At 38.9% G+C, this 26,115-nt stretch overlaps 1 protein-coding gene across 8 annotated transcripts in view; it reads left to right on the plus strand.

Annotated features, from left to right (window-relative positions):
- mapk10 (mitogen-activated protein kinase 10) overlaps positions 1-26,115 on the plus strand; it is a 32,476-nt gene that overhangs the window by 2,954 nt on the left and 3,407 nt on the right. For 2 of the 8 annotated variants that reach the window (XM_079364281.1, XM_079364285.1), the window contains exons 2-13: positions 9,537-9,608; positions 10,787-10,956; positions 14,175-14,304; positions 14,770-14,828; positions 15,276-15,414; positions 16,259-16,424; positions 17,403-17,474; positions 20,891-21,073; positions 22,943-23,067; positions 23,860-23,886; positions 24,806-24,869; positions 25,684-25,761. In XM_079364281.1, coding sequence (XP_079220407.1) covers positions 9,537-9,608; positions 10,787-10,956; positions 14,175-14,304; positions 14,770-14,828; positions 15,276-15,414; positions 16,259-16,424; positions 17,403-17,474; positions 20,891-21,073; positions 22,943-23,067; positions 23,860-23,886; positions 24,806-24,869; positions 25,684-25,761 — 1,285 coding nt within the window. Of the gene's footprint in view, positions 1-9,536; positions 9,635-10,786; positions 10,957-14,174; positions 14,305-14,769; positions 14,829-15,275; positions 15,415-16,258; positions 16,425-17,402; positions 17,510-19,611; positions 19,666-20,890; positions 21,074-22,942; positions 23,068-23,859; positions 23,887-24,805; positions 24,870-25,683; positions 25,792-26,115 lie in introns of those variants that run through there. The other 6 variants (XM_079364286.1, XM_079364287.1, XM_079364284.1 and 3 more) reach the window with 5 other exon arrangements.

Below are 26,115 nucleotides of genomic sequence, written 5' to 3' on the forward strand. Positions count from 1 at the left end.
CCAGCATCTCTTTAAACATTATCTTAAACGATCTTAATGAATTATTGAATTATAAACAATAACCTTGCCTACTACAAACTGAGTAAAGGAGCAAAGCAAACACCATCCAGACTCTCAGCTCAGCTTGCATAAAGGTTGATAGAGGCTTAATGTGAAAACGTCAGGACTTTTTCCAACCCAGTTCCCGCTGACCATCAATTAACTTAAATGTCCTCATCAGTCTTTTGGTGTCCATTGTGCCAAAGTTGTTGTTATGATTCAATGGAAGGTCAAAATTGTCGTGAGAAGAGGATGGACGAAGAACACTGGCATAGTCTATCATCACCAAATGACCCTGGCTGGCTGTTACTTGCTGTGTAATACCAAGGTCCTGATTCTCCATGCAGTCATTGTCGCTCAAACAGGCAGATTAAATAAATACCCTTTAGACATGGTGTGTAATCAAGCAACGAGCTAAACATAATAAATGTAAATAATTTGGTTGAGAAAATAAATGTTTAACAAAAAAAGTATAGGTCCCCCTGCAACATGTTTCTGAAGGTTTGGTACTTGTTAGTGTTGAGATGACTGATTCAGCATGGACAAGTAAGTAACTAAAGGGAGGACTATTTACTGGCTCATGTGTTTGCATGAGCAGGCATGCATTTTCTCACATCACTTATTTTTGGCTAGTATGAGTATGCCTTAGGCAGCCGTGTTTGTGTTAACTGACAGGTGTAGCTGCCATTTCACCAATGACTCTTTGTCCGTTTCTCAACTGATCTAAAGTTAGGTTGAGATAACTTCTTCCAAATGGCAACCCCGATTGTAGCTGGACAACGCCTCTTCAAAAAGCAATCGGTGATGTTACTGAGCCCGATCTGTTACACAGCCTACAATATGTTCACATCGATATACACAAGAAAAAAACTGTGACATAATAATATTTTTAAGCTTTATGTCCCCTAAACAGTAAGAGTTAGTTGGATTGAATTGTTGTGTGCAATAAAACACATACTTATCACTGCTGTGAAGGACGATAACTTTACTTTAAATATACATATTCAGATCTAAACTAAAAGTTTCTGTTGAAAGTCGTTTTCCCCTGGCTGCGGTAAACAGAAATGCCCCTGCAGACTAAGATGCAGTTACATAATTAGATTTGATCAGACAAATATGCTGCTTTTATTTGCTTTTTTTGCAGATAGCTGAGTGCAAGAATTTAGCCTGTGTTAGACCCCAGGCCCAATCCGCTAGCAATAGCAACAAATCTGTGAAGAGAATTAAAAACCATTAAAGGTCAGACATTGATGGAACTCAACCATCGAAGGAGGTTCAATTCAGATTTAGTACAATTCAGGAAACCTGCATTAAAGATTGATGCTGAAGTGTTGGTGGTCATACATCAAATAACGGGTGTGGTGAAATCCATTGAGAGAGGTATACCTTTGCAGCATTTTTCTGTTTTGGAAAGCATAATCCACTGTAACCATGGCATCAGAATAGCTCTGTGGTCATGTGAAATAAAATATATTCATCTTATTATGTTTTACAGATGACTATTCAGGAGGCTGTTGTAGTGCAGGCAAAGTGAATTGAAAAAGCATTGCTCCAGGCTTGCCCTCGACCGAGTGTGTTTCAGGTTCTGTAAAACGAGCTGTAAATTACATGACGGCGCTCATGCACCTGCTGAAGTTGTACATGTTGCTACCATACGGCTGATCAGAAAACTGCAGCGTAATCAGATTTTCAGCAAGCACGTCTGTTGTTTACTTCAAGAAAATGAAGGGATGTGAGAAAGACAACAGGGAAGAACCAGATGATAAGTGCATTTTTCAGCTCAAAAAAAAAAATAAATAGAATCAATTGATGTCAGCGAACATTTGGATTCTCACAGCCTGTAGATGAGCTCAGGAGTCCGCGCTGACTTGTTTTCCTGGCTGGGTCTGCAGTTTGAAGTGCTTCCCTTCCCCTCCCCTGAGTCCTTATGGGAGGCTGTGCTGCGTTTGGCTCAGGAAAGGCAAAGCAAGGCAGCGTACTGCAGGAGAGGCTAGGGCTGCTGAACCAAGCAGCACTCACAATGGAGCTCGGAGGGAGGGGGAGGGGAGAGACGGTTGCAGGGAGGCTTGGAGCCTGGGAATGGTGGGAGGGACAAAAGAGATAGAGAGAGGCAGGAAGAGGAGAAGCACAGGCTCTCAGCAGTGTTGATGATGGAGGGAAGAATGAAGACTTATGGATGATGCTGTGGCATGCTGCATTATTTGACATTTACCAAATGTGTGTAAGCCTGAAAGCATGACAAAGGGAAGAAGAATGGTGGGAGGAGTGGAAGCATAGATGGATACGACAGGACACAATAACACTGGTGTGTAGTGGGTATTCACTGTGTTTTATAAGAAGCCTAGCAGTCAATCAACCTCTTAACTGCAGACATAAAATATTGTTTATAACTGAACTTAAACCCTGTGTGGCTTTAAGTGTACAATGCAGTGACTGAATGAAACACACAGTGCTGGCACGTCTCCGAGAGTTGTGCTGAGACAGAAACCAGTATTAGAAATGCCATCTAATCTACTTCACTGAAACCATGTTTTATTAACCCCACAAAAAAGTAGACATTTCTTCTTCTTGACACAGTAGCTGACACAGCGATATTTTTTATTATACCTCCAGCAACTACTGTTTACGATCAGCAAAAGCCGAACTGCTGCAAAGCATTTTTTCCAATCAAGCATTTTAAAAGTGTATATTATTTTAGATCAAAAGACAAGAATGTTAAGACATGTGAAAAGCATTAAATTAAGTTGTTTCTTAAAGTAAAAGTCTTTAACATTCTTGAACACAGGATGTCGGAAGCTGCTAGCTGAGTTGCTGCCAACACTGGCTTAGCCAGTCTCTACAATCTGACCTTGTTCTTTGGTTAAGGTTTCCTTAAGCCTACTGAGCCTGGCAATACAACAATGAAAGCAATCAAATCATGTTCAGTGAGGATTGGTTTTGGCCTGGCCGAGGTTGCAGTAGTTCTTGTAAACTTAAACTGTGACATAATACTGAGAACACCTTTGTTTGGGCTCATATTGGAGGGGTACTTTGTACTCACCAATACTCAAATCTAGGAATTCATACAGGAATAATATCATAGTATCAGGACATCACTATTGTCTTCCCTATTTCAACTGGACTACACTAAGTCAAATCCATTAAATCCATTAAAGCAAATTTACTGATTATCAATGAGAAGTGGACTCTGGATTTTATTTTTTCAAAAAGCAGCAGTACCTTTTACTAACAGAGACAATATTTGTCAGATTATTTACGCCCAACATTTTATGAAATTCATCTCCACTCGAAAGCCTTTTATTCCAGAGACATTTCCACTAGACACTGGCATGACATGTCCCTCGGCTGCACTTGTCCTACAAGTTATGAAATGGACGCTCACATGGGAAATGTTTCAATTTAAAACGCAGAAATGGTAAGAAAAACTCTGGAACAGATCAATGTGCCATTACATGTCTAACACCTGATCGGAGAAAGCTCTCACCTTTTGATGCATGAAAAAAATAGGAAAAAGAACATCAGTAAAAAATTCCACAAAATAACACATTCCAACCACATCATGATGTCAAATTGTTTCTGCTTGCCATACTTACAGTACCTTGACTTTGCTGGCTTGCATACATACATACATGCATACATAGGTGGGGCATTGTAATGCAGGGTTTGTCTCTCTGTAACAACATTGTGGTTTATGTAACTTACATCTTAAAACGTTTTGTAGTAATATTTGGGAGGAAATCAAGAAATAATAGTGAACTGTTGTTCCGTGCTTTGAACTAATATCCATCAGGTTGGACCTGTTTTTATCACCAATGCATTTCTCTCTGTACGCGTATTAATCATCACAGCAGCATTACAGGTGTAACTGCTGACTTTAATGTTAGCTTCTTTCTTTTAGGCCTCGCCAGTAAGCCAGCATGCACAGCAGAGCTTTATCACAGCATGTTCAGGGAAGCCACAGGTGGAGCAAATAACATTCTCTTGTTTTGTGCATCCTCACTCAGCGGCGTGTCAGAGTGCATCACTTAAATTTCATAACGACACGTTTTATGTCTATCCCAAACAGAGTTAAAGCAGCCCCCCCCCCCATGTCTGACAAACCAAAACATGTAGCCATACAGTAAATATAACTCTTCACGTCTGTATTCTACAAAACAAAATGATGTACATTTTGGTCTGTCTGATTGTGACGTGTTCATGTAAGCGTTCAGCCAGTGATTAGGAGCTGGATGGGTGAAACTATCTTTGTCAGCCTCATACATACAATTCCACAAACTAAAAGTTGCTGAAAAATATTTGGTAATGTTTAACATAAAATATAAATGCTGATCCATCCAGATCAAACTTTAAAACTTGTATGCACATTGTGGTCACACAAATAGCTAATTTTAGCAATACATCTGGCATGACACTGCCAGACATCTTTTTTTTAAAGATGTGTCGATAGCTGTGTAAAAATTCAGGGGTAGCATCTTTCAAAGGGCCGAGGGTAGGAACAAACCCAGCCTTCAGAGTGTATGTAGATGACTCAGGCCAAATTGAAACGAGAAAGCCTGATGATTTCCAGTTGGCTTTCACCTGTTGTTTCCCCTTCACGTTTTGCTACTTGGCGCCACTCCTGTCACCTAACAATCTTGCAAGCAAGAACTAGCTAACACAATAAAACTAAAACTATTTTTTTAGAGCTAATTAATTGAAGTTTTAATTTCCCTTTCTTGTTTAACATTTGTATAGTTAGCTACTCCACTGAGTCGAAACCAATGACTTAGATTTGAAAGTGTATTTTAGTAATTTACATCTTATTATTGCAGTTTGTAATCCTTAGTTTGTAATCCATAGCTAATCTTGGTATACGTCGGGCCACAAAGGATGCATTGGATGGATCCCTTGTCTTTAGGGAAAGGAAACATTTTTCAGCTGAATTTGAAGGAGCCTTGAAATGGGACTGTGACAGAACTTGTCTGGAAATGTCTGCAAGCAGCCTTTGAACTGGGACACAGATGATGTTCCTCCAGCCGTCTAATCAAAATCTGACTTGGCTTCCAGTTGTGTGAAATAAACTAAAGGGCAAAACAGAAAACCAAAAGTCACCTAAAGTAGACTGACCTGGATTAATAGTTTCCACTGTATAACTGCACCCTTCCTCCTAGAGTCTGCGGAGTGATCACTAGTCTGCCCGAGGCGTTGTTGTGCCCATGAGGGCGGATGTAACAGAATGCCAAGGATCTAAACACCAAGGAACAGCCACAACTGCAGAGCACACACACACACACACACACACACACACACACACACACACACACCAGCAGAATTCAGCATCAGCAAGGCCAGCCCTGGAGATTAATGGTGTGCTGTATCTGTGAAATGCATTGGCCCATTCAGGATGATTAAAACAGCCTCTCTGTTTTGTCTGTTTTCTTTGACTCAGCCTTGAATTGTTTATAATTTTCCCCCTTACAACCGTCATCTCATAAGTGGAGCATCCTTTTGTAACTGTGCTGTATCTGTTTTTCAAATATTTCTATTTTTTTGGATTGGGTCCAGACAGACGCTTACATAGTGAACTTAAATCAAACCTGCTGCTGGTATTTCTTTTAACATGTTCTTCTCAGAGCAGTATTTGTCCAATTAAAAATCATCAGGTACATTTTTTTTTTTGCATATGTTATACTAGTGTATGTTGATTACCAATCTGATGCAATGATTGGGTCACTCACAAAGACATACTGTACATCAATCTTATTATTCATCCAAACCCTGCACCGTTATGGGAGCTTAATGGGAGGGTGCTCATGTGTGTCCACTGGTCTGCCGTGAAATTGCTTTGGTACAAGCTCAGAGTTTTCTTATAAAGGTTGAATTTGTAATCGCACAGACAGGCTGTTTTTCACTGTTTAACACTATCAGCCTTAACCTGGAGTCATGTGCCGCCACAAAAAAAAGTCTTACTCCTGATACTTTTAGCAGTATAATACAATCTATACAACAAAGGATCTCGATCTCCTGTCTGTCCTTCTGTTTCTTCCTAAACTCTGATGCAACACTGAGCAACTCTTTCAAGAAAGTCCCAAGAGCAACGCACAAGCAGGGAAACTTTATTAGGACTGTGATTGATTCTCATATTATAGAAGGGTTTTCTATATTTTTTGCCTCTCCTCTGATTTCCTCTTGAAAGATTAATCAGCATGTGATCGTATCCCTTTTAAAATGACACTGGATATTAAAAAAAAAAAAAAAAAGTTGTTAGAGAACAAACAAAGGCTGTGATAATTGTTTAGCATGTACAGTTCAAAACATAAAAACCAAGCCCTTATTTTATGTAGTTTATTATCTTAGTGGAAATATAGGAATACATCACAGTAAAATGTTGATACAATTTCATTATTATGTGTTTAGTTGCAGCCATAAGTCTGATTCTGTTGTACTGCTGTTGCTGTTTTGTTCTGTCTCTATCCATCTCGCTCTTTCTCTCTACCTCCGTTTCACCTGATCAGCCCACACAGTTGTTGAAAATATTTTTTTCCCTCATTTGTTCAGTTCTGCTCAAGGTTGCTACCTGTTTAAAAAGACATTTTGTCTTGTCACTGTTTCCAAATCTTGCCAAGTGTTTGCTCATATTTGGGTCCCTCTAAATGATATTACAAAGTAGAATGATCCATAACTGCCTTTATGTGCATGTAAGTCTCAAATCTCTTGTATTTGCATTTTGAATATGCTGTAGTAGAAAACTTCAAGCAGCCTATCTTTTGTTATTCCTTCCTCTCAATCCCCTGACATTGGCTTAAGTAATGATGACACACATTGTCGGATGAGTGATATGGGCGTTTTAAAAATGGTGCTGAGAGTAGTCTTAGCTGCAACCAACAGCATTTCAACCACAACCTCATCAGCACAATCTGGTCAAAAGGTTGAACAAACAATCACAGAAGCTGCTGTTTTCCTCGCTGTCTGCCTCACAAGAAGGATGATTGCTTGAGGTGGCTTTGATTAATTATTTTCATCACATCTTCTTCATTGACTTGCTGCTGTTAACTACACACATCAATTTGTCTGGCTTTTGTCATGAGGCAAAAGTATATAAATTCAATCAAAAATAATGAGGCAGGTGTTGAATTGAATACAGTCTATACTGCTGGAAGAGTGAGACCTTTAATATCTTATGGTTAAACTCAAACAAAGCATATCGTTAGGTAGGTGTTGGGGCTTGTTCAGTGTTGAAAATAACTGCACTGGTCGATGATGTGGCAGTCCTGTTAATCATGTCAAACATACAGTACATGTGTGATTTGAAATTGCAATGGTGGCTTGAGAGATGCAACTGAAGTATTGTTTGTGGACAAAAGTACTTCCTTAACCTAATACTTATGACTGTTGCATCATCTGTGCATCATTTTTTACTCTACATTTTTTACCTCTCCTTATCCTCTCCCTCTCTACTTTTCCATTTCACTCAGTGTTTCAAACACAGAGAACCCAACCGAAAGGTGCAGACAGCAGGAGCACAAGCTATGACTTTGTACTGTGTCACTGCGTGTGTTTGAAGTAAAAGGTCAACCTAAACAGGCCAAAGCAGAAATCTCAAGCCTTTGTGTCCTATATCTCTTTTTTTAATGCCGCCCTGCTCTTTTTGGATTGAGCACAGACACTAAAACCTGGACTGTGAAATTATAATGTGTCCAGAAAGTCCTACATCCTGAGAGTGAATTGCAAAGTCTGTAATGTGCCAAACTATATTTTGTGAAGTGAAAAAAAAAAAGCATTTTGGGGGCCTGTCATCTCATGGTCTAACCCCCACTCTTTTTTTCTATTATTTTTTATGCCAACATTAACACCACACATGAATCCATTCAGAACACATAATCATCAGCATACTGGCGGCTTCATTACCTGGAAAATCCTTGAAGCCATTAGAGTCATTGTGGATTATAGCTGTGGCCTTTCTAGCATCTGCTCAATGTGGGAACTGCAGCGGCAACTGTCCTCTATTCCTTCAGAGGAATTTTTCTGCCAAAAGAAAAACCAGAAGAGAATGTGAAAATCTGCACTAAATCCAAATTGACCCATTACTTGCCCCCTTTGCAGTAAAAGCCCCTCAACTGTGCCAAAATTACTACACTAGTTTTATGCAAATGCTTATGCCTGATGGAATAAGCTCTTTGAAAGTTGGCTTCATGTATGATAGCAGTATTAAGTATAACCCTGTGAAACTTTACGTGTTATCTCATAACTCACAGCTCCCCTGAAGGTTGAAGAGGTTAATGAGTGTCAAGAGTGATAAAGTGTAAGGGCTAATGGCTAAGTGTCTATCCAGTCACAGTCACAGTGTGAAAGGAAAAATATGCTTTATGTCGGTAACTTAATTGACTGTTTTTTTTCTATATGCATTTGTGGTGCTAAGATTTGTATCTGTGAAATTTCATTTCTTTCAACACTTAGGACTTTCAAAGAGATAGCCATTAAAGGAAATTAAAAATAAATAAATAGTCCAGACACTTTTGGCAAGACGATTATTTAATTTTATGCTTAGAATAAAGACACTTTATGTGTTCATGATAAGTAACCCAGCAGAAAGATAAGAAAAAAAACATTAGATAGATAGCTAGATAGCTAGCTAGAGCAACAATAGATAATGAACAACAGTACATATTACATATGCAAGTGATATTAATTCATTAGGTTGCTAATAAAGCCAGGCCCCACAGAGCCAGACGAGCTGTATTCCCCTAATCTTATTAAGGACAAAAGTATTTAAGAAAAGTAATTAAACATACAAGATACATTTCTTTGTTAGCTTTAGTGGTGTTGAAAAGTTTTGTTAGCATTTGACAAAGCCAAAGGCTTTATGCTCACTTTAGCTAACCAGCTGAACGTAGCCTCAGACAGACATCAGAGTGTTATAAATATTTCAGGGGGCACTTCAAATAAGGTCTAAAAAGAAAGCGACATGTTTATGTGATGTTGTATAAAGGGACGTTCACGTGAAGGCGTAATCTTGGAGGTCGTCTTTTACTCCGTTATAGTACTACTGTAGCTGTTCAGGTATTTTCATGTTACATCAGTATCGAGATGTCGTTTTTTATTGTTGCCATGCAATATTGTATTCTCATAAAGAATCTCTGTGTCGGTCAATTGTATGGTTTATAAATGTTTTTCTCACTGTCATTGAGAACGATGGTGGCAGTCAGTGAATTATCTGGGAGAATTCAATCCTACACCAGGGGCTGTGTCCACACAGGGGTCCAAACAACCTATCCATCTTTTGGTGGACATGTTGAAAATGTTTGTACTTATGAAGACCATGATAAATGGAATACTTTCAGTTCATTTTATTTTTGTATGAAGTGTTGGTATCGAAACGGATGAATCATATCCTCTGTGCAAAGCAGTAAAGTTTATTGGTTCAGAGTCAGTTCATTTCCTCATTTATCTTGCGAGTCATGTCTTCACCTCGCACTCTCACCCTCTGATCCCGGCTCTCCTCTCTTTTTGTCTTGCAGGTATTTATGAGCAGACATTTCTTATATAACTGCAGCCAACCTATCCTGGATGTGAAGATAGCCTTTTGTCAGGTGTGTGTTCCTTACAGGTAAAAAAGGTACAGTATTCATTCACTTCCATTTCCCCTTTCATTGCTCTTTGTGTTGTTTAGTTGTTCTGTTTTTATGTCTGTAAAATGTGATGATTCATGTTTGAGTTTACATTAGAAAAAATGTCTTAGGAATAAAGTTAAAGTGTTTTGACATTTTGAAGATACTGTGCATATCGTGCAAAGTTAAAATATTTGGCTGCTTCTGCTTGAAGTGAAATACCACAAGGGATTTTCTTCGAGCAATATCTCAAATAAAGACAAAACAGAGGCATTTCCTACTCTGAATTGATTTGCTTTCTCCTCCTGTGGGGATATTATTTCATATCAGTGCAGTTTATACTGTAAGAAACTGTTCATGTAAGGACCAATAGCTTAAAGCAAAGCTTATAGACTATCGCACTGTAGCTAAATTGATCGAGACTCTTGCATGAGATGTGTGCATTAAACATGCTTCAGCTATAGATGTTTCCCTAGATTCTCAACAGTCTCTATAGGTACCAGTCGTCCTGCACAGGGAAAGCTGCAGTCCAATGTGTTAAAATAATTAGATCATAGACTTCATTGACCTCTCAGCCATGCTGAATTTAAACGTATTACATCACACATATTAATTTTTCAGGGCATCAGTGGGAAGTGTTTCAAACTTGTGTGCCCCTCAGTAATAACACATAGTGGCACAGCTTTGTTTGCTTTGTGAGCTGTGTTGTAATTACCCCGTCTGTAATTAACAGATTTTTTTTTGTCGGGGCACAATTTGTTCAACTGCTCTGCCCAAGTAATTATAGCCTAATTGTTGTGTGCACATTCATGAAAGAATAATGGCTTTAGTCTAGTTATTACAGTAAAGACATTAGTGGCACTGATGTCGTTACATGGCTATTGTAGAGTTGACATTTCTACATGGAAATAATCTTAGTGTAAACTCAACTGTACTGCATGTCTTGTCCTGTTTATCCTACCTCTCCAGTTTTACCAATTAGTCCAAAACTCTCACTATATTTTACCAATTAAGACTGTTATTTATTAGAGTTTATATGAGTATATATATGATATTTTTAACGATACTTTTTTCTGTTATTTGTGAGTTGATGATTCTCTTATCTGATAATCTTAACCATCAATAACTCTTTTCTTTCTTGTTGTCTTTGTTTAATGCAGGGTTTTGGAAAACAAGTGGATGTGTCATATATTGCCAAACATTACAACATGAGCAAAAGCAAAGTGGACAACCAGTTCTACAGTGTGGAAGTGGGAGACTCTACCTTCACAGTTTTAAAACGTTATCAGAATTTAAAGCCCATCGGCTCGGGAGCTCAGGGAATAGTCTGGCAAGTACTCAACAGTGCATTTCTTTTATGTCCTGTTTTACATAATATCAAGCTACTTTATGTGTTTTTATGCAGTACTTAATGAGCAGTTATCTCATTTAGCTGTAAGTTGTTTTTTCTAATTGTCCTTTAGTTTATTGCTATGGGAGAATATTAAGGAAGGTTTATTGTTTTCAATGTTATGTGAGGGAAGGGCGGCAACATTAAAATTTAATGAAATTGTCCAAAGTCTTCATGATTAATAATAGTGTAATTAGGCAATATGAAAGTCTTATTTTTAACTCCTGTGAAAACCCAGATGTGGCGCCTGACCTATCATAACATCTAAACGCATGCAGCCTAATGGGTCATACACGCAGATGAACAAAATAAAAGAGAAAGGATCAACTTCAAGTTCAACTTTCAAATGCACTTTTTTATTTGGCTTCTTAAAGAGGACACATGATACCATTTTCCCACCTTTTCAAACATTCCCCTGTGCTCTAAATGAAACATCTGTGCTGTGCTTTGGTCAAAATACAACATGAATCAAGCACCAGAGGAGGTTTGTGACTCTGTAGAAACCAGCTCTCTCAGAACGCTCCGTTTTGTTGTGTGTGTCTCTTTAAATGCAATGACCTGTGAATCATGTGAAATAATAATGAAGGGGATTAGCTGACATTAGCATACAGTAGGATGAATATATGAATATGTAGGATGAGATAAGAAAATCTAAATGAAAATTAGAGGTGATGTTACAGCCCCTTTAAGAAAGGGAAATAATATCATGATTGTTTTCTAGGAAAGGAGAAATATGTGAAGAGGCCTCTCCAGTGTTGTGATGACATATCTGTTGTTGTTTGAATATGGATATTTGGGCTTTAAGGGCCTAACAAGATGGGCACTTAAGTGAATCCTTAATCCGGATTGCAGAGAGAGCTTGAAGTCATTGTAATTCATCTCACGCCCATCCTGTCAGAATGCAGTGGAACCACTGCCAAGGCCCCACTTAAAGGAATGTATCTTACAGTGTTTGTCAAAAGACTAAAAAAATCCTTAAATTATATTTATGTTAATACTGGGTCAGTGTTAGCTCATAGTTGACCCTCATAGACATGTTTTAGTATTTTATATGGTGTTTGAAGAATCACTGGCTCTCTACACTGTAAACCCTCTGCCCTCCACTCGCCCTCTTTCATTGTCCGTTCTTTGCTTCCCATGCCCTCGGCCTTTTCTCCCTTCCGCTCCAAAGCAATTTTGTGCATTTGCAAAGGAGCTTGGCCAGGCAATGCGGGCTTTAGCTGCTAATGCTGGGATTGTGCCTGTTTGAAGGATATTGTAAGGATACAGTGGAAATCTAATTTGAACCTGCTCTGCCCTGTTCTGCTCACAGCTGTCATCTGATGCCATATGGTGATATTACCACAACCAAACAACTGAAATAATAGCTTAATGATTATTCACTTTAAAAAGGACTAACTATGGAAATATTGTTAATTAGATGCTGAAAATCACATCAACAACATAACAAAAACTGTGAAATGTTTATTTATGCTGGAAAATGAGTTCGGTTGAAATATGTTGATTAAGTAATTAGAGCGACTTTTTTTTTTTTTACCAGACATTCTTATCAGCCTAATCCCCAGCTGGATGACATCATCACAACACAACATCTGTCTGGTTTTGCACAAACAGTCCGATCCCTTTCTAAAGGGACGTACAGTGATGACATGCTATACAAGCACTGACAGCAGCTGACTCCACACAGAAAATCAACAGTCAGTACAGTATTCTGCTTTTGTTACGCAATCAGGAGACTTGTGCCCCTGTATCAATCCTGGGAACATGTTAATGAGGGAAAAAAAGTGAATCACTGATGCTTCTAAGAGTCCTTCGGCCAATGTTGTCGCCAACAAACGTTGCAATCTGAGCACATCCCTGCCCTTATGACTCTTGTGCTCGGTCAGGATGAGCTCCCAGATTCAGAAGCATCTTAGAGAGGGATGAAGGCTTTAAGTAGTTTAGCTGGTCATGACATCATCTTTCACTCAACTAGAAAAGTGATGACAGGCTTAAATCCCCATTGAATCAATGCTTTTATGAATACTGCACTGTTTCCATGGTCACACACCATCCCTGGCCTGCAGTCTCCAGAGACATGATGAACTACAGTCAGTGTATCCAGCCCAGCCATGCACAAACCCACACACAGCGTCATCTCGGTTATGGTTGCATTAAGCCTGCGTACAGATGCCATGTAACTCAATTTGTACCATCCTATAGGGAACATTCGGAAGAGAAAGCACAGTTTGATATATAGATGAATATTTGATGTATGGCTTCTTATGGCTGTAAATCTAAATTTCATGATCTCCAATATAAAAGGTTTTAAAGGATATAGGGATGTTGGGCTTGTACTGTATAGCAGGTAACAAGAGCTCACCCAGGTGTAAAGGGGTTTATATATTGAAAAAAATAGCATATTATTGTCTCACATTTAGACTGGTTTATTGCCATCTATTCAAATTCAACAGAGAAGTTCGAGTGTTGGGAAAAGTTGAGGTTTTTCATTTTAATAGTAAAAAGTGTATTTACAGGAGATTTTCAGAAAAGTATAAATTTTTTTATTTTCATTTTAACTTGATAACTTGTTCTTCAGTGGTTTAAATGCAGTTAAGCTATTTTTGCTGTACTATGTAGGTCTATTTTAAGGGATTTCAGAGAAACTACAACAAACAAACAAATAAATCCTCATTAACATGAATTCACTTCCACCTCTTTAAAACTTTCCATGTAATATGTAAGAGGGCTAGTTTGAATTTTGTGATCACTGATCCATTTGGATTTTATAAAGGATTGGCTTTATTCACAATAAGATGGGAAGGTGACCTGATTGACAGGCGGGCACGGTGGTTGACAGCTTTTCGAGTATGGCGACCACCATCGATGAGATGCCAAAGCCAGTCTGTGGTCTAACTTAAAATATCATATTCAATGATGATAGTGATACATATAATTGCAAACAAAGTGTTTCTTTTTTCTGAACAGTCACACTGACTGTCTCTTAGTATTTTTCCTTAACTGACAACTATTTCCATGAGTCTGTGTGTTCGCAGATTGGAAAATAATCCTTTTGTTTTTGTGACCAATAACAATCGGCAGGGATTGTCACAGAGTCATGCAATCACGTGCATCACGCTATGAATACTAACAGAAAATTCTTCTGCTATTCTCTGCAGTGCGGGCTATGATGCTGTCCTGGACAGAAATGTAGCCATAAAAAAGCTGAGCAGACCCTTCCAGAACCAGACCCATGCTAAGAGGGCTTACCGGGAGTTGGTGCTCATGAAATGTGTCAATCACAAAAATGTAAGTGACTCCTCTGAGGTGAACCAGAGATAGAAAGGAATACAAGAAGACAGCTCCATTGTCAGCATGAAGCACTGTTCCAAACAGTACTCTAGTCAGTGTCTTTTTTTTCCGGTTCTGGATAAATCCTTTCCCTACAAAACAGAGACAAGCGACTGCAATGTTATGGCCGTGCTAAATTCCTTGCCTCCAGAAATGTACCGAACTGGCAGGGAAGTGAAACAGAGAGCCCTCTGAGGCAATAACGTAATCTCCAGTGCTGCAGTGTGTCCCCTTTTCTTCTTCTCTGTCTCTTTTTCGTCTTCTGGAAATGTATCCCCACTCTTTTGTTCACACTTGATTCTGTTTCTCACTAAGCAGTGTCCTTCATCAGGGTCATGACAAATTTGGATCCTCAACTGTTGTATTTTAGGTGTATGTTAAACTGCTACATGTTGATTATTTGCTTGCTCTTCTCTCTTTCAGATAATCAGTTTATTAAATGTCTTCACACCGCAGAAATCTTTAGAGGAATTCCAGGATGTGTGAGTATAGCAAACTGCATAATAGCATATTTTTAGACTATAAATAGACCTCATGTTACAGTCAAAAAACGGCATCTTATCTTATCTGATGATTTTAGTATGCATTGTGTACTTCTTTATTCCTCCTTCAGTTGTGAGAATGGAACTGTTTGAGTGTTGTTAGTGAAAGTAGTGTAGGTGTAACCTAAGGCTGCTGAATGTATCTCGTTCACGTAATGAATGATGAATGAGTGTTTTCACGTTAAGGACAATCTCAGGGTGAAAAGTTCTGCAGAGGGATTCATGAACTTTCAAGAACTTTTTCCTGAAGCAGTTGAAGCACTGCTGGATATTCAATATATAATATTATACAACTTAAGAATAAAATGTTTTAAATATTTTCATAGACAGCTTATCCATCAAATGCTAATCAGTCAAGTATATCAAATCCATAAATCTGATTTTCAGGTACCTAGTGATGGAGCTGATGGATGCCAACTTGTGCCAGGTGATTCAGATGGAGCTTGACCATGAGAGAATGTCTTACCTGCTCTACCAGATGCTGTGTGGTATCAAACATCTGCACTCAGCCGGCATTATTCACAGGGTAAGAAACCAAGGCGCCTGAAACTGTGCTTAATAGGTTTGGGGTTTTTTTCATTTGTCTGAGATCGCAAATTTAAGTAAAACATCCATAGACTTACATTAAACCTCGACGTCACTTTGGTCATTTAATTGGCAATCAAACGATACCCTCGAGGCACTATGGTGACAAAGCCTTAATCCCCAGATTAATTGTCGTCTCTCTCAACCTATCAGCCATTGTTCACCGGGTAGTAAGCCTGTGAGGGATCATGTCATCGTCAAAGCACCAACAGTTTTGTCTAGCTGCCCAGATTACCTACGGCTACGGGAAAGAAAAATGGGATCAAGGGGATGTTGCGTGTGTTTCTTCTTCTTCTCCCACCTGAAGTTCCTCACTGGCAGGTCAATGCATGAAAGCACATGACCTAACAGTGGGAGACGTATCAGGATTTAAAAAAAATGAAGCTAAGGAATGTATTTTTCCATTAACATATCTGATTGAAATCTAATTCAACAAAACAGGGTAGGAATTTAATCAAGACATTTGGGGAAACACTGAATTTCTTTGTAGAAGACAGTGAGATGAGGTTTTATAAAGCCGGCAGCCAATTAGCATACCTAGCATCTGTTAATACTGTGTTTTAGAATCACCCTAAAACCCAAATCTGTGTTTACTGCTGCAAAGTTGCTACCTTGTTACCTTGTTTTTTTGCTTTAGTAGTAGAAAATATTCCGAGAATATGCAGACAGACTGTGTCAGTGTGTATCATTTATCAAATACCAAACAACTAAACACAAATAGAAAAGAAGATCTGCACTTCACCATCATGTACACAGTTTCTCATCCAGTCTTCTCCCTACAATAGGACCTCAAACCGAGCAATATAGTGGTGAAGTCAGACTGCACCCTGAAGATCCTGGACTTTGGTCTGGCCAGGACTGCAGGAACCAGCTTCATGATGACCCCTTATGTGGTGACTAGATACTACAGAGCCCCGGAGGTTATCCTGGGAATGGGATACAAAGAGAATGGTGAGAAGTCATGAGAATCTAGTTTAAGCTTGCATGGATCAAATTCAGACATATGTCGTGGGAAACAGTGAAGACAGTGTGTTACGTGCCTTCCTTAATTATTTCCACAATTAGTCTCACACCTGCGCACAGGTCTATAGCAGAACAAGCTAATATGAAGTATCACTGAATATGTTTTTTGGAGCTATTTTCAGTGTTCCCAAAACTGCGCTGAGCTGTTCCCTTCTGGTGACTGCGAACAAAGGGAACAGAAGTTAGTGCAGCCTAGTAGACAAATTCTCTCTGTAGTCAAATAAAAACTTTGATGCAACTTAACAGCTGTTAACAAGTTGTTCCAACAGGTGAATGAAAATATAGCAGCCATATGTATATGTGCTCTGAAGCTATGAAATGTATTGTCAAACCACTGAGACACAGTGACTTCCCCAAAGAAAAACCTGCAGTAGACAGATACTGTATAGCTGTAGCCAAAAAAGTAATTATCTTCTTGAAGGCATTAATTTTGAAGAGAACAAAGTGATAGCATTACGCTTAATAATAAACCCAGCCAAAAGTCTCAGTGTGTTGTGTGTGACACCTGACAAACAAATGGAGTTACGAACAAGCTCAAGTGAACTGAAGTGTTAGATGTATGACTCACTGATTAAAAGCCCCCAGATCTTCAGACATGTGATTGAAACCCAGCAAGCATTATGACTCACTTGCTCTATTCCTCTCATGGATGGGAGCCGAGGCTTTGAGTTTCCTGTCACAACAAAAGTCCCTCGAAGGCTCCGCTTTTCTGCTCTTATGTTTAAACCTGCTTTTCATTCGTATTTAAGTCTATGTGTAACATGCTCCTGGCTAATGATTTCCCTCCAACGAATAACAACTTGTTTCTAATCTAATGTTGCTCTATGTGTCACACACTAACCTTTTTTGCCTTCCTCTCTCTTCTTTTGCTCCTGCTTCGTCTTATTGTCACCTCTGTGCGTGCAGTGGATTTATGGTCGGTCGGGTGCATTATGGGAGAAATGGTGCGCCACAAAATCCTCTTCCCTGGCCGAGACTGTATCCTTATAAACACACTGCAAATATATCAGATGGTAATGACATTTTTTTTAATATTGTAGAGATGTCTTGTGTTATAATGCAGAATATAACACATTCTTTTTTTTCTTCTAAGTTGGATTTAACGTTTTTGACGTAACAACCTTAAATTAATTTACTTTAGATGATTCTGTGCCTGGTTTAATGTTCTCTGTTTGTCACTAAGGCGACCTAAAACCACACTCACGTCCACATATTTATAAAAACACATGTTCATGTCAACCTATCTTTCAACACTTCTAATTAGACCTGCAGTAACATGAAAAAAGTCTCTTGTTTTGGCAAGATTAAGCTCTCTATCCTTGTTTCAGAATAGCTAAGTGTGTTTTGATTTACAGTGGTTTTTTTAAGTGTGTTCTCCTGTAGTGAGGAGGCTGTGAGATGACTCCTGACTGTTTCTGATAAATGATCCCCCTGCTGACTTTGTTCACGTGTGTTCAGTGCATCTCACTACCTCAAGGTGCCCACATATGTGAGTCAGACGAAGTTATTAAGCATTCAGTGAATAATAATGAATGATTAATGAATTTATTTAGAGCATCTGTTTATAGCTCATTACTTGAATGCATTTCCTGGTGTGAGGAAACATTGAAGGTGTTGACAAAAGCATCAAACAAAGTGAGACAGCTACAATGAAGCAGATGTATCATATCATAGACTGTATGCAGATGCAACACCATTCACTAGTATGTGAGCTTCTCATGTGTTGCACTTTGGTTGGGTCTACTTTTTTGTTTATTGATGGTAAGTGATCAGTTTTGAACAGGGAAGTTGACCATATTATCCACATTAAGAGGTTGCAGTGCTCGCATCATGTCACACTAAAGAAAGCATTGCCCAAAAGCAACACACTGCTAAATTGTTTACAATTGTCAACAATTGACTTAATGAATAATGTGCTGTGTTGAGGTGGACTTAAATCTAGTGATTGTCAGATAAAGTCAACTGAGGTAATAAATCAAGTGAGAGTTAGCGTCCCCATAAACTGCAGTTGGACTTGTTTTTACAACTAGTAAAGTTCCACCCTGCTGGTCATTAATAAAACTGCAGGCTTTTAAAAAAATAATGTCCATGTTGTTGATTTCAGTCCTTGAAGGGGATTTTACTATAAGAAAGCTATACATACTATAGCCAGTGTCATTGTTTAAAATGAGGTTTTTACTGTCAGACGTTTAGGTGGAGATAAACAGTGAGAAAAGCAACACTTGTGTGTCAGCAGAAGCTTGTCGCTATTACTCTGTACATCCCCGAGCATGCAGCCTCTCAAAGATTAATGCACTGTAGAACAAGAAAACCCCTGCATTGAGCTCTGCAATATCTCTCTCTTCTTCTATCTCTGCTCTCGTGTCTACCTTACCCTCTAACACTCCATCTTCTCTCACTGTAGATCAATGATCTGTAGTCATGCACACTTTGGTTAATCTTCTGTTTATAGATCAGCTCTTGGCTGATACCCTGCTGTTGCTAATCTTGATTTACTTTATAGACTTTTTGACCTTGACTATCACCTTCCGAGACTCTGCCAAATGATGGTTCTGTCGACACAGGTCGCTGCACAGTTGCAGACATATGTCGTATGTGCTGGCAAGGGAACTCAAGCTGTATAAATACTTTTAGGCTTGAGTATGGATAACTCACTGCAGGAACATTTAGCACTCAACAAAATACCTGGTACGAGAGTAACCAATATCTAGTTCAGCCATTTGATCACCTCCCCCAAAAGTGGGCGTGGCTTAGTAAACATTGATGCCCTCACTTGCATTATGGGATCAGTTACTATTCCAATGAAATAAATCAATCAATCTGTCTTGTAAACATAAATGCAAAAAAAAAAAGATAAAGCTAAATAAACTATAATGGTTCAAATATTTATTTAGAGATAAAATAGTCTTTTAAGTTGAAAGTTTTCCAATTCAACCAAATAAATGTAACATTCACTAAGATTTAGAAGGATTTTCATGAATAAAGACATGGGCTTTTAACACACATTAAGACTGTGATAAATGAAAATGCATTAATATACGCCGATGTGCAGTTCATACTGAAGGTAGAAGTGTTTTAATAAGAGTTGGTAATGTGTGTTTGTGTGTGACCTCAGTGGACATGTGGTCAGTTGGCTGCATCTTTGGAGAGGTGATAAGAGGGACAGTGCTGTTCCCTGGGACTGACCGTATCCTTCTGCCTCCTGCTTCCTCACATGTAAACCTACATTTTCACAACATAGGTTTATTTCAGGTGCGTGAGGCCCTTTACAGAGGGATGAATAACTCCAAACACATTGGAGTGTCATGCATTTTGGCACTGACTCACTGGAAAAAGCACCTCAAGCTGTCTGAGTGAATCCCAAAACTTGCCAATAGAGCCATGGATAAGAAAGTTACTGAATGAAAAAATGCCTTGCAGAGCACAGGGTGGATCATGGCCAATGTGCTATGGAGACAAAAAAGAGGTTAAAGTCTGAAGCGTTCCAGTAAGCTGAAGTATCGGGGATATCTGGTGGTTCTGGCAACCAACTGCCTCATCTGGCAGCCTGTGTGAGAAAAAGGGAAGGGGGGGGGGGGGGTCACTGGGAATGTGTGGAGGGGTAAGAGAGGAGATATGTGTCTGCAAACAGAGGCTGATACACCTCACAATCATATAACACAAACACATCCACAGTAAAAACTTGTTTTTATCCTCAGTGGTTCTTTTCTTTTATGAAACATTGTTTTTATGAAGTAGGGTCAACACTACAAGGAAAATATGAAGCTGATATTTAATGCATTTTAAAGTTACTATGAGCAGTTTTTAGATGGTTATGAAACCGTCCAAAATTAAAACTGGTGTTTCTTTATGACCTACAAAAACAAAACAAAGAACCTCAAGATTACCGGTAATTGTTTTTATACACTATTTTTTAATTCTTGAAATTGCTGCCAGGGGGTAGGTGTCACATGCACTGACACATGTAGCTATAGGACAACATCAGCAAGAGGTAAGCCAAAACCTTAAGAAAAAAAAAAGAAGCTTTAAAACAGATGTCAAGGCATAAAATAAATGTGTGAATTGGAACAGGTAATCGATTAATTCCCAGTAAACCCACAACATCATAAGCTGGAGGTATTTTGTGAGGAAAATGAAAGAAAAAGAAAAGCTTAATACAATTTTAAAAAGTAAACTGTGTCATAATGAATGGGCAGGATCAAATTATTGATGTAATGCTTATTTGGGTGCCATTAGCATCCACTTGTGTTTTGATTTCATTTCCTTTGGTCTCATATCTTCCAACATTAATCCTATTTGATGAGTATGAGTTACGCCTGAGTCTACTTTAGTAGGTAAACAGGATGTAGCCTCTTCCAAATGTGTTTCCCTTAATCCTGACCACCCCACATCAGACATCGACCAGTGGAACAAGGTGATCGAGCAGCTGGGAACACCTTCGCCGGATTTCATGAAGAAGCTGCAGCCCACAGTGAGGAACTATGTAGAGAACCGGCCAAAGTATGCAGGCCTCACTTTTCCCAAGCTGTTCCCTGACTGCCTTTTCCCCGCCGACTCTGAGCACAACAAACTCAAAGGTGAGAACTGGAACTGCACTTGAGCTGTGTTAAACAGACTGCCTTGTATAGTTGCCTGTGTCTTTCATTTGATTGATTGATTTATGCACTTTTAAAATCTTATCACGTCTGTGTTTAAAGACACACACTTGTGTCCGTGTGGCATGTTCCCGTCGTCCTGCCTGATCTCACAAAAAACAGTCACAGCCGTCACCATGACATCACTCATAGGAATCTTTATTTATTTACAGAGGCCCCATAAGTTGTATCTGAATAGCTTGTCCCTCATGTTGGGCATAATTACATTTACAACCAAGAGATTTTCATGACTGATGTGTTCATAGTTTTGAATATTAGCCAGGCTCTATGAGCACACTGACTTGGTGCAACGCTTAATTCAAAACAAGTTAGACTTCCTCAATAAAAATGTACTTGAAGACCTTATTAGCATACTAATGTTACTGTTTAGTTGTAACCAAGAACAGCCTCAACCAGCACCCAGGTCGTCTGCAGACTCAAAGTTTAAGTTTTTTATAAAAAAAAAACAACTTTCCGTTTGCCTTCAGGGCTCACACATTACACTCAAACGTGTTCCCCTAAAATCAACTGTTTGAACAGTGTCCTTCAAGCCTTTGTGCATTAAATGTGTTCACATACAGGACGTTAACAAAGACATCATGCGTTGCTACTATCCCAACTGAGAAGCACAATCTATCATTCTCGAGGTACAAAAAGAGGAAAATCCCTCCAATGAGATATAAGAAAGTGTGCTTTTTTTCTTGTTGCCTCACCCTTACATCAAAGCTCCTGCCTGGCACATGTCTCATGAATCACTGCTGTATGCTGTCTGCTCCCTGCTGGAGTGTCGGTGTTAAAGGAAACGCACCTACAGAGAGAGTGGGAGGGAGTGAGAGCGGGTTGAAGTGCTGCTGTTTTCAATGTTTTGTGCCGTTAAAAGGCAGGAACTGAGGGAGACATCTTTTGGGCTTTGGTACTTTTGAATAGTTGGAGAAGAGGCCTACTATAGGAGAGAGTGAAAAAAAAAAAGACAGATAAAGGGTAAAGGAAGGTTAAAGGAGAGCGACAGAGGAGTCATTTTTCAGATTTACCATCCTTTTGTTATTGACGTGTGGATGCTGAGGCAGAAAGCCGAGTGTGCGCCGCGGCTCATCTGTCTCTCTCTGCTCTCAGTTCCCTTTCTTGAGTCCTGTGCTGCTGTAGTGCTATTTATATCAGGGTCAGTGTGTGTAGGAGAGTATGGGTGTGTTGTTTTATGGGTTCTCAATTTCACATCAGTCCAGGCAGGCCCTTGGTTAAGAGAGTCCAGCCCTGTTAGAGATGCTGAAATACAGCACGTTTTCCACATAGGGATATCTTTATTTAGACAGGTAGGGGGGGGGGGGCAGGTAATTTCACAGATTTCATAAATTATTTAGGACCAGGATGACTAAATCATCCTGTTACAAATAGCACCAAGATCTAAATTTTGCATGAATCAGAGATAAACAGTATTTGGGACAAGCCTGAGTCTTGAATTTCAATTAGATGAAAAAAAAAAAAGAGAGAGCGAGAGAGAGAGAGAGGTCTGTATGTTTGATAGGGAGTTGCAGAATTATCTGCAGTTAATTTTCCTCCTACCACATACTTCATAACAACAAAAAGACAAACTAGAGCTTTTTCCAAATCTCCCCCTTTGTGAAAGTCTTCTGTTTATTTGCTGAAAATGTTTTTGAAGCTGCTGTTGTGCATTATTCTCTTTAATCCATTCTGCCTCTGTCCTAATTGTGTTTTTCTTTTCTGTTCCCTCTGGCTCATGAGTGACACATAGAGAAGCATTTTAATGCCTCTTGATCTCAACCAGATGTTTGTCTGTCTGTTTCAAACCCAAAGCGAGTCAGGCCAGAGACCTGCTGTCTAAGATGCTGATCATCGACCCGGCTAAACGGATATCGGTGGACGAGGCCTTACAGCACCCCTACATCAACGTGTGGTACGACCCAGCTGAGGTAGAGGCGGTGAGTAGGCCTCTGGCAGAGCTCTGTATTGATTATCGTCCCAAGCGTAATCCTCTTCTTCCTTGTTTTTGAATGTTAATTAGTATCACTAAAGATAACAATGTCGATGACTCCTCTCATTTTCGTTAAATCCGTTCTTAATCTAGCTTCTTTTATATCAGTAAAAATGGCTGCATCAGCACATTTTTTTTTTTTTGTTTAATTTTTTTTGTTCACATCTCATTTTCATTTACTCTCACATGTGGTTTGATAAATTACATCTGAGTGAAGAAGATTAGTGAAAATTAACTCTTGCTGCTGCTGATAACGGAGTGACTTAGTGCATTGTTCCGAGTCGTAATGTAAGAGTGGTGGTGTTTCTGGTCCATTTGGTGAAGTCTAATTTCTTCATCAGTGCCTCATTAGTATGAGGTGACAGCGAGATTGGGGAAAAGCCATCTGCAGCTCCATTAACTTTGCACAGCTACCACTTCTTCTACTTGCAGCAATACGCTAATAAATGCATGACCAGCTGACCAATTTCAGCGCTATCTTTCGCTAGTTTAAATTAGCTTCTGTAAATGAAAAAAAAAAAAAAAAAAACGCCACACCCCCACTGTAGGTTTTAACCATTCTCAGAGGATTTCATGACACTTGTGCACTTGTCTTAGGTGTGTAGCTCTTTGATGGTTTTCATGCTGTTATTGTTGTTGTTAGACTTGATGTGGATTGTATAACATGGCTGTGAATGGCATTTTTCAACACATTTTCTGCTGTTTTCCCTTTCTCTAATGTCATCTCATGCTGATGAAGGCCAGAGATCTCATCCAAATATCCATGGTAAATAACAACCGCCCTACATCCAATGAAAATGACAAATTCAATGGGACTAAAGAGATTAGAGACACTTTGACACATTTGGTTCAGCACTGTCAATGATTTAGCATGATAAAAAAGAATCATAATTTAATTGAATTTGCATATTACATTGGACTTGAATGTTGCATTGGGATGGGGTTATTTGTATTGCAGTGTGACGCTGCTGGTAACAGAGGCTTTTTTTTAGGATGTTTAGAAGCCGAGAAGTGATGAAAATACATTGAATTGATTTGTGTTTGAAGGAATTGCTCACTTCTGTCTTGCTGAAGCTGCTGAATGCTAAAGATAAATGTCCCACCATGGTGGTCTCAGAGAGGTTTATGGTGGTCCTGTGTAGGTATGGTGTCATATTGTGCAGCAGGATCACTAAGAGAAGGGCTGACGGAATGACAGACAGCAGATTTGTGACAACTGCAATTCAGCTAGAGAACAACGCCAGCCTTACCTCTGTCCGTCAGTTATTTTATGCTCATTCTCATGTGCTTCACAAAACAAATTGCAAACTTTTTTTTTAAAAAAATGATGATTTTATGTGATTAAGGATGACTAACTCCCCATTGTTTGTTTTCTGTCATAGCCTTGTTTTTTCGCCATTATCCACATGCCTAGCATGTCTTTGTGTTCATACTGAATTGATCTATTAGCTGTGTGTCTCATGTTTGGAAATGTTTGTCATCCTATTTGAATCTCTTCGTCAACATGTCATACTACAAATCTCAATGCATAATAACATGTAAGATGTGTAAATCATTTATAGCACCTTGCAGCGATATGTCCAGTGATGTGAAGTCATGTTTTCTTCAAACCTCAAATCCTAAATTGAACTTCTGACTGTTTTAGCTTTAGACTGACTTAAATGTTTTTGCTTCTCCCCCTTTAGCCTCCACCTCAGATCTACGACAAGCAGCTGGATGAAAGAGAACACTCCATTGATGAATGGAAAGGTGAGGATTACCTTTTGAGTAATGTATGTAAGGGCAGAAAACAGGCTGTCTGCTGTAAACAGGGTTTTTTTAACCATGTAACAGACAAAAACAAACATTAAGCATTTCCTTTTTTTGGGCTAGCTTACATTAAAAGTCCCTTAGTTATTATTTTTGTATCAGGTATCGATGACTATTTGTATGTTAACACTGTTCTTTAACAGTTAGGTGCCATCATTGTTCTTCTTTAAGTCATTATTTTCAGGGAAGTAAACTGATAATTTTTTGTTTTCATTTACACTAATGAAAGTATTTACACTCACCTGTCTTTTACAGCACTTTAAACACAACACAATTGATCCAAAGCAGTTTCAAATCACAGTATGATGTAATACGAGGGATTAACATCGGTTTAGCTGATCATCAACCCTGTTTACAGACATCAGCCAATCATGTGGCATGCACCCATGTGTAACTGTAGTCAATTTAAAGCATGCACGCTAGTGTACCTTTCTTCTGATTCAAAGAAAACGTTTTTCCTCCGGCAGAATAAGTCATCTGTATGACAAAACCAATTTGTTTTTATGGTTAGGCATGAACGAAAATGTCAGCAGAGTCAAAGTTCATCATTGATTCTGACACTTCAAGAGGAGGGAATATTAACATTAGAAACTATTTAAATTGCAGATTGAAAAACAGACTGAGAAGTTTAAGTATATATTAAAAAAAAGTAAGCCCCTTGCAATCCGCGATCTGCTACATAAATGTTTTTTGTAATTTAATCATCGGGTTAATGTACGATTTTTACCGATGTGTTGACTTTTTTACTTGGCAGAATTAATCTACAAAGAGGTGATGAACTTTGAGGAGAGAACGAAGAATGGCGTAGTGAAGGGACAGCCTTCACCTTCAGGTACTCTCAGTGCATAACCCTAATCGCTCTGTAAGTGAATTTACTATAACCTTACTGGAGTCACTTGTAAATTAAATAACCCATCGTGCTGTTGACCATGTGTCTCTGTCTTTTGCATCCTCTGTTTTTGAACATGTATTGTTGTTCTCTTGTGCCTGGTATATTTGTTAAATGGTATTGTTGACAAGAATTGCTAAGATTGTTTTTATTGCATAGAATTAATCAGCATTTAATGTTAGTTTGTTGTTTAAATACAAGTGTGTGTTGTCATGTACAATATGTCCCTGATTTAAGTTTCGGCTTCTCTGGGGTCTGTCACAGGACATTTCAGTCCACAGCTGCAGCTGACATTTT

Source organism: Symphodus melops (assembly GCF_947650265.1).
Source record: "Symphodus melops genome assembly, chromosome: 16".
Classification (NCBI taxonomy): domain Eukaryota; kingdom Metazoa; phylum Chordata; class Actinopteri; order Labriformes; family Labridae; genus Symphodus; species Symphodus melops.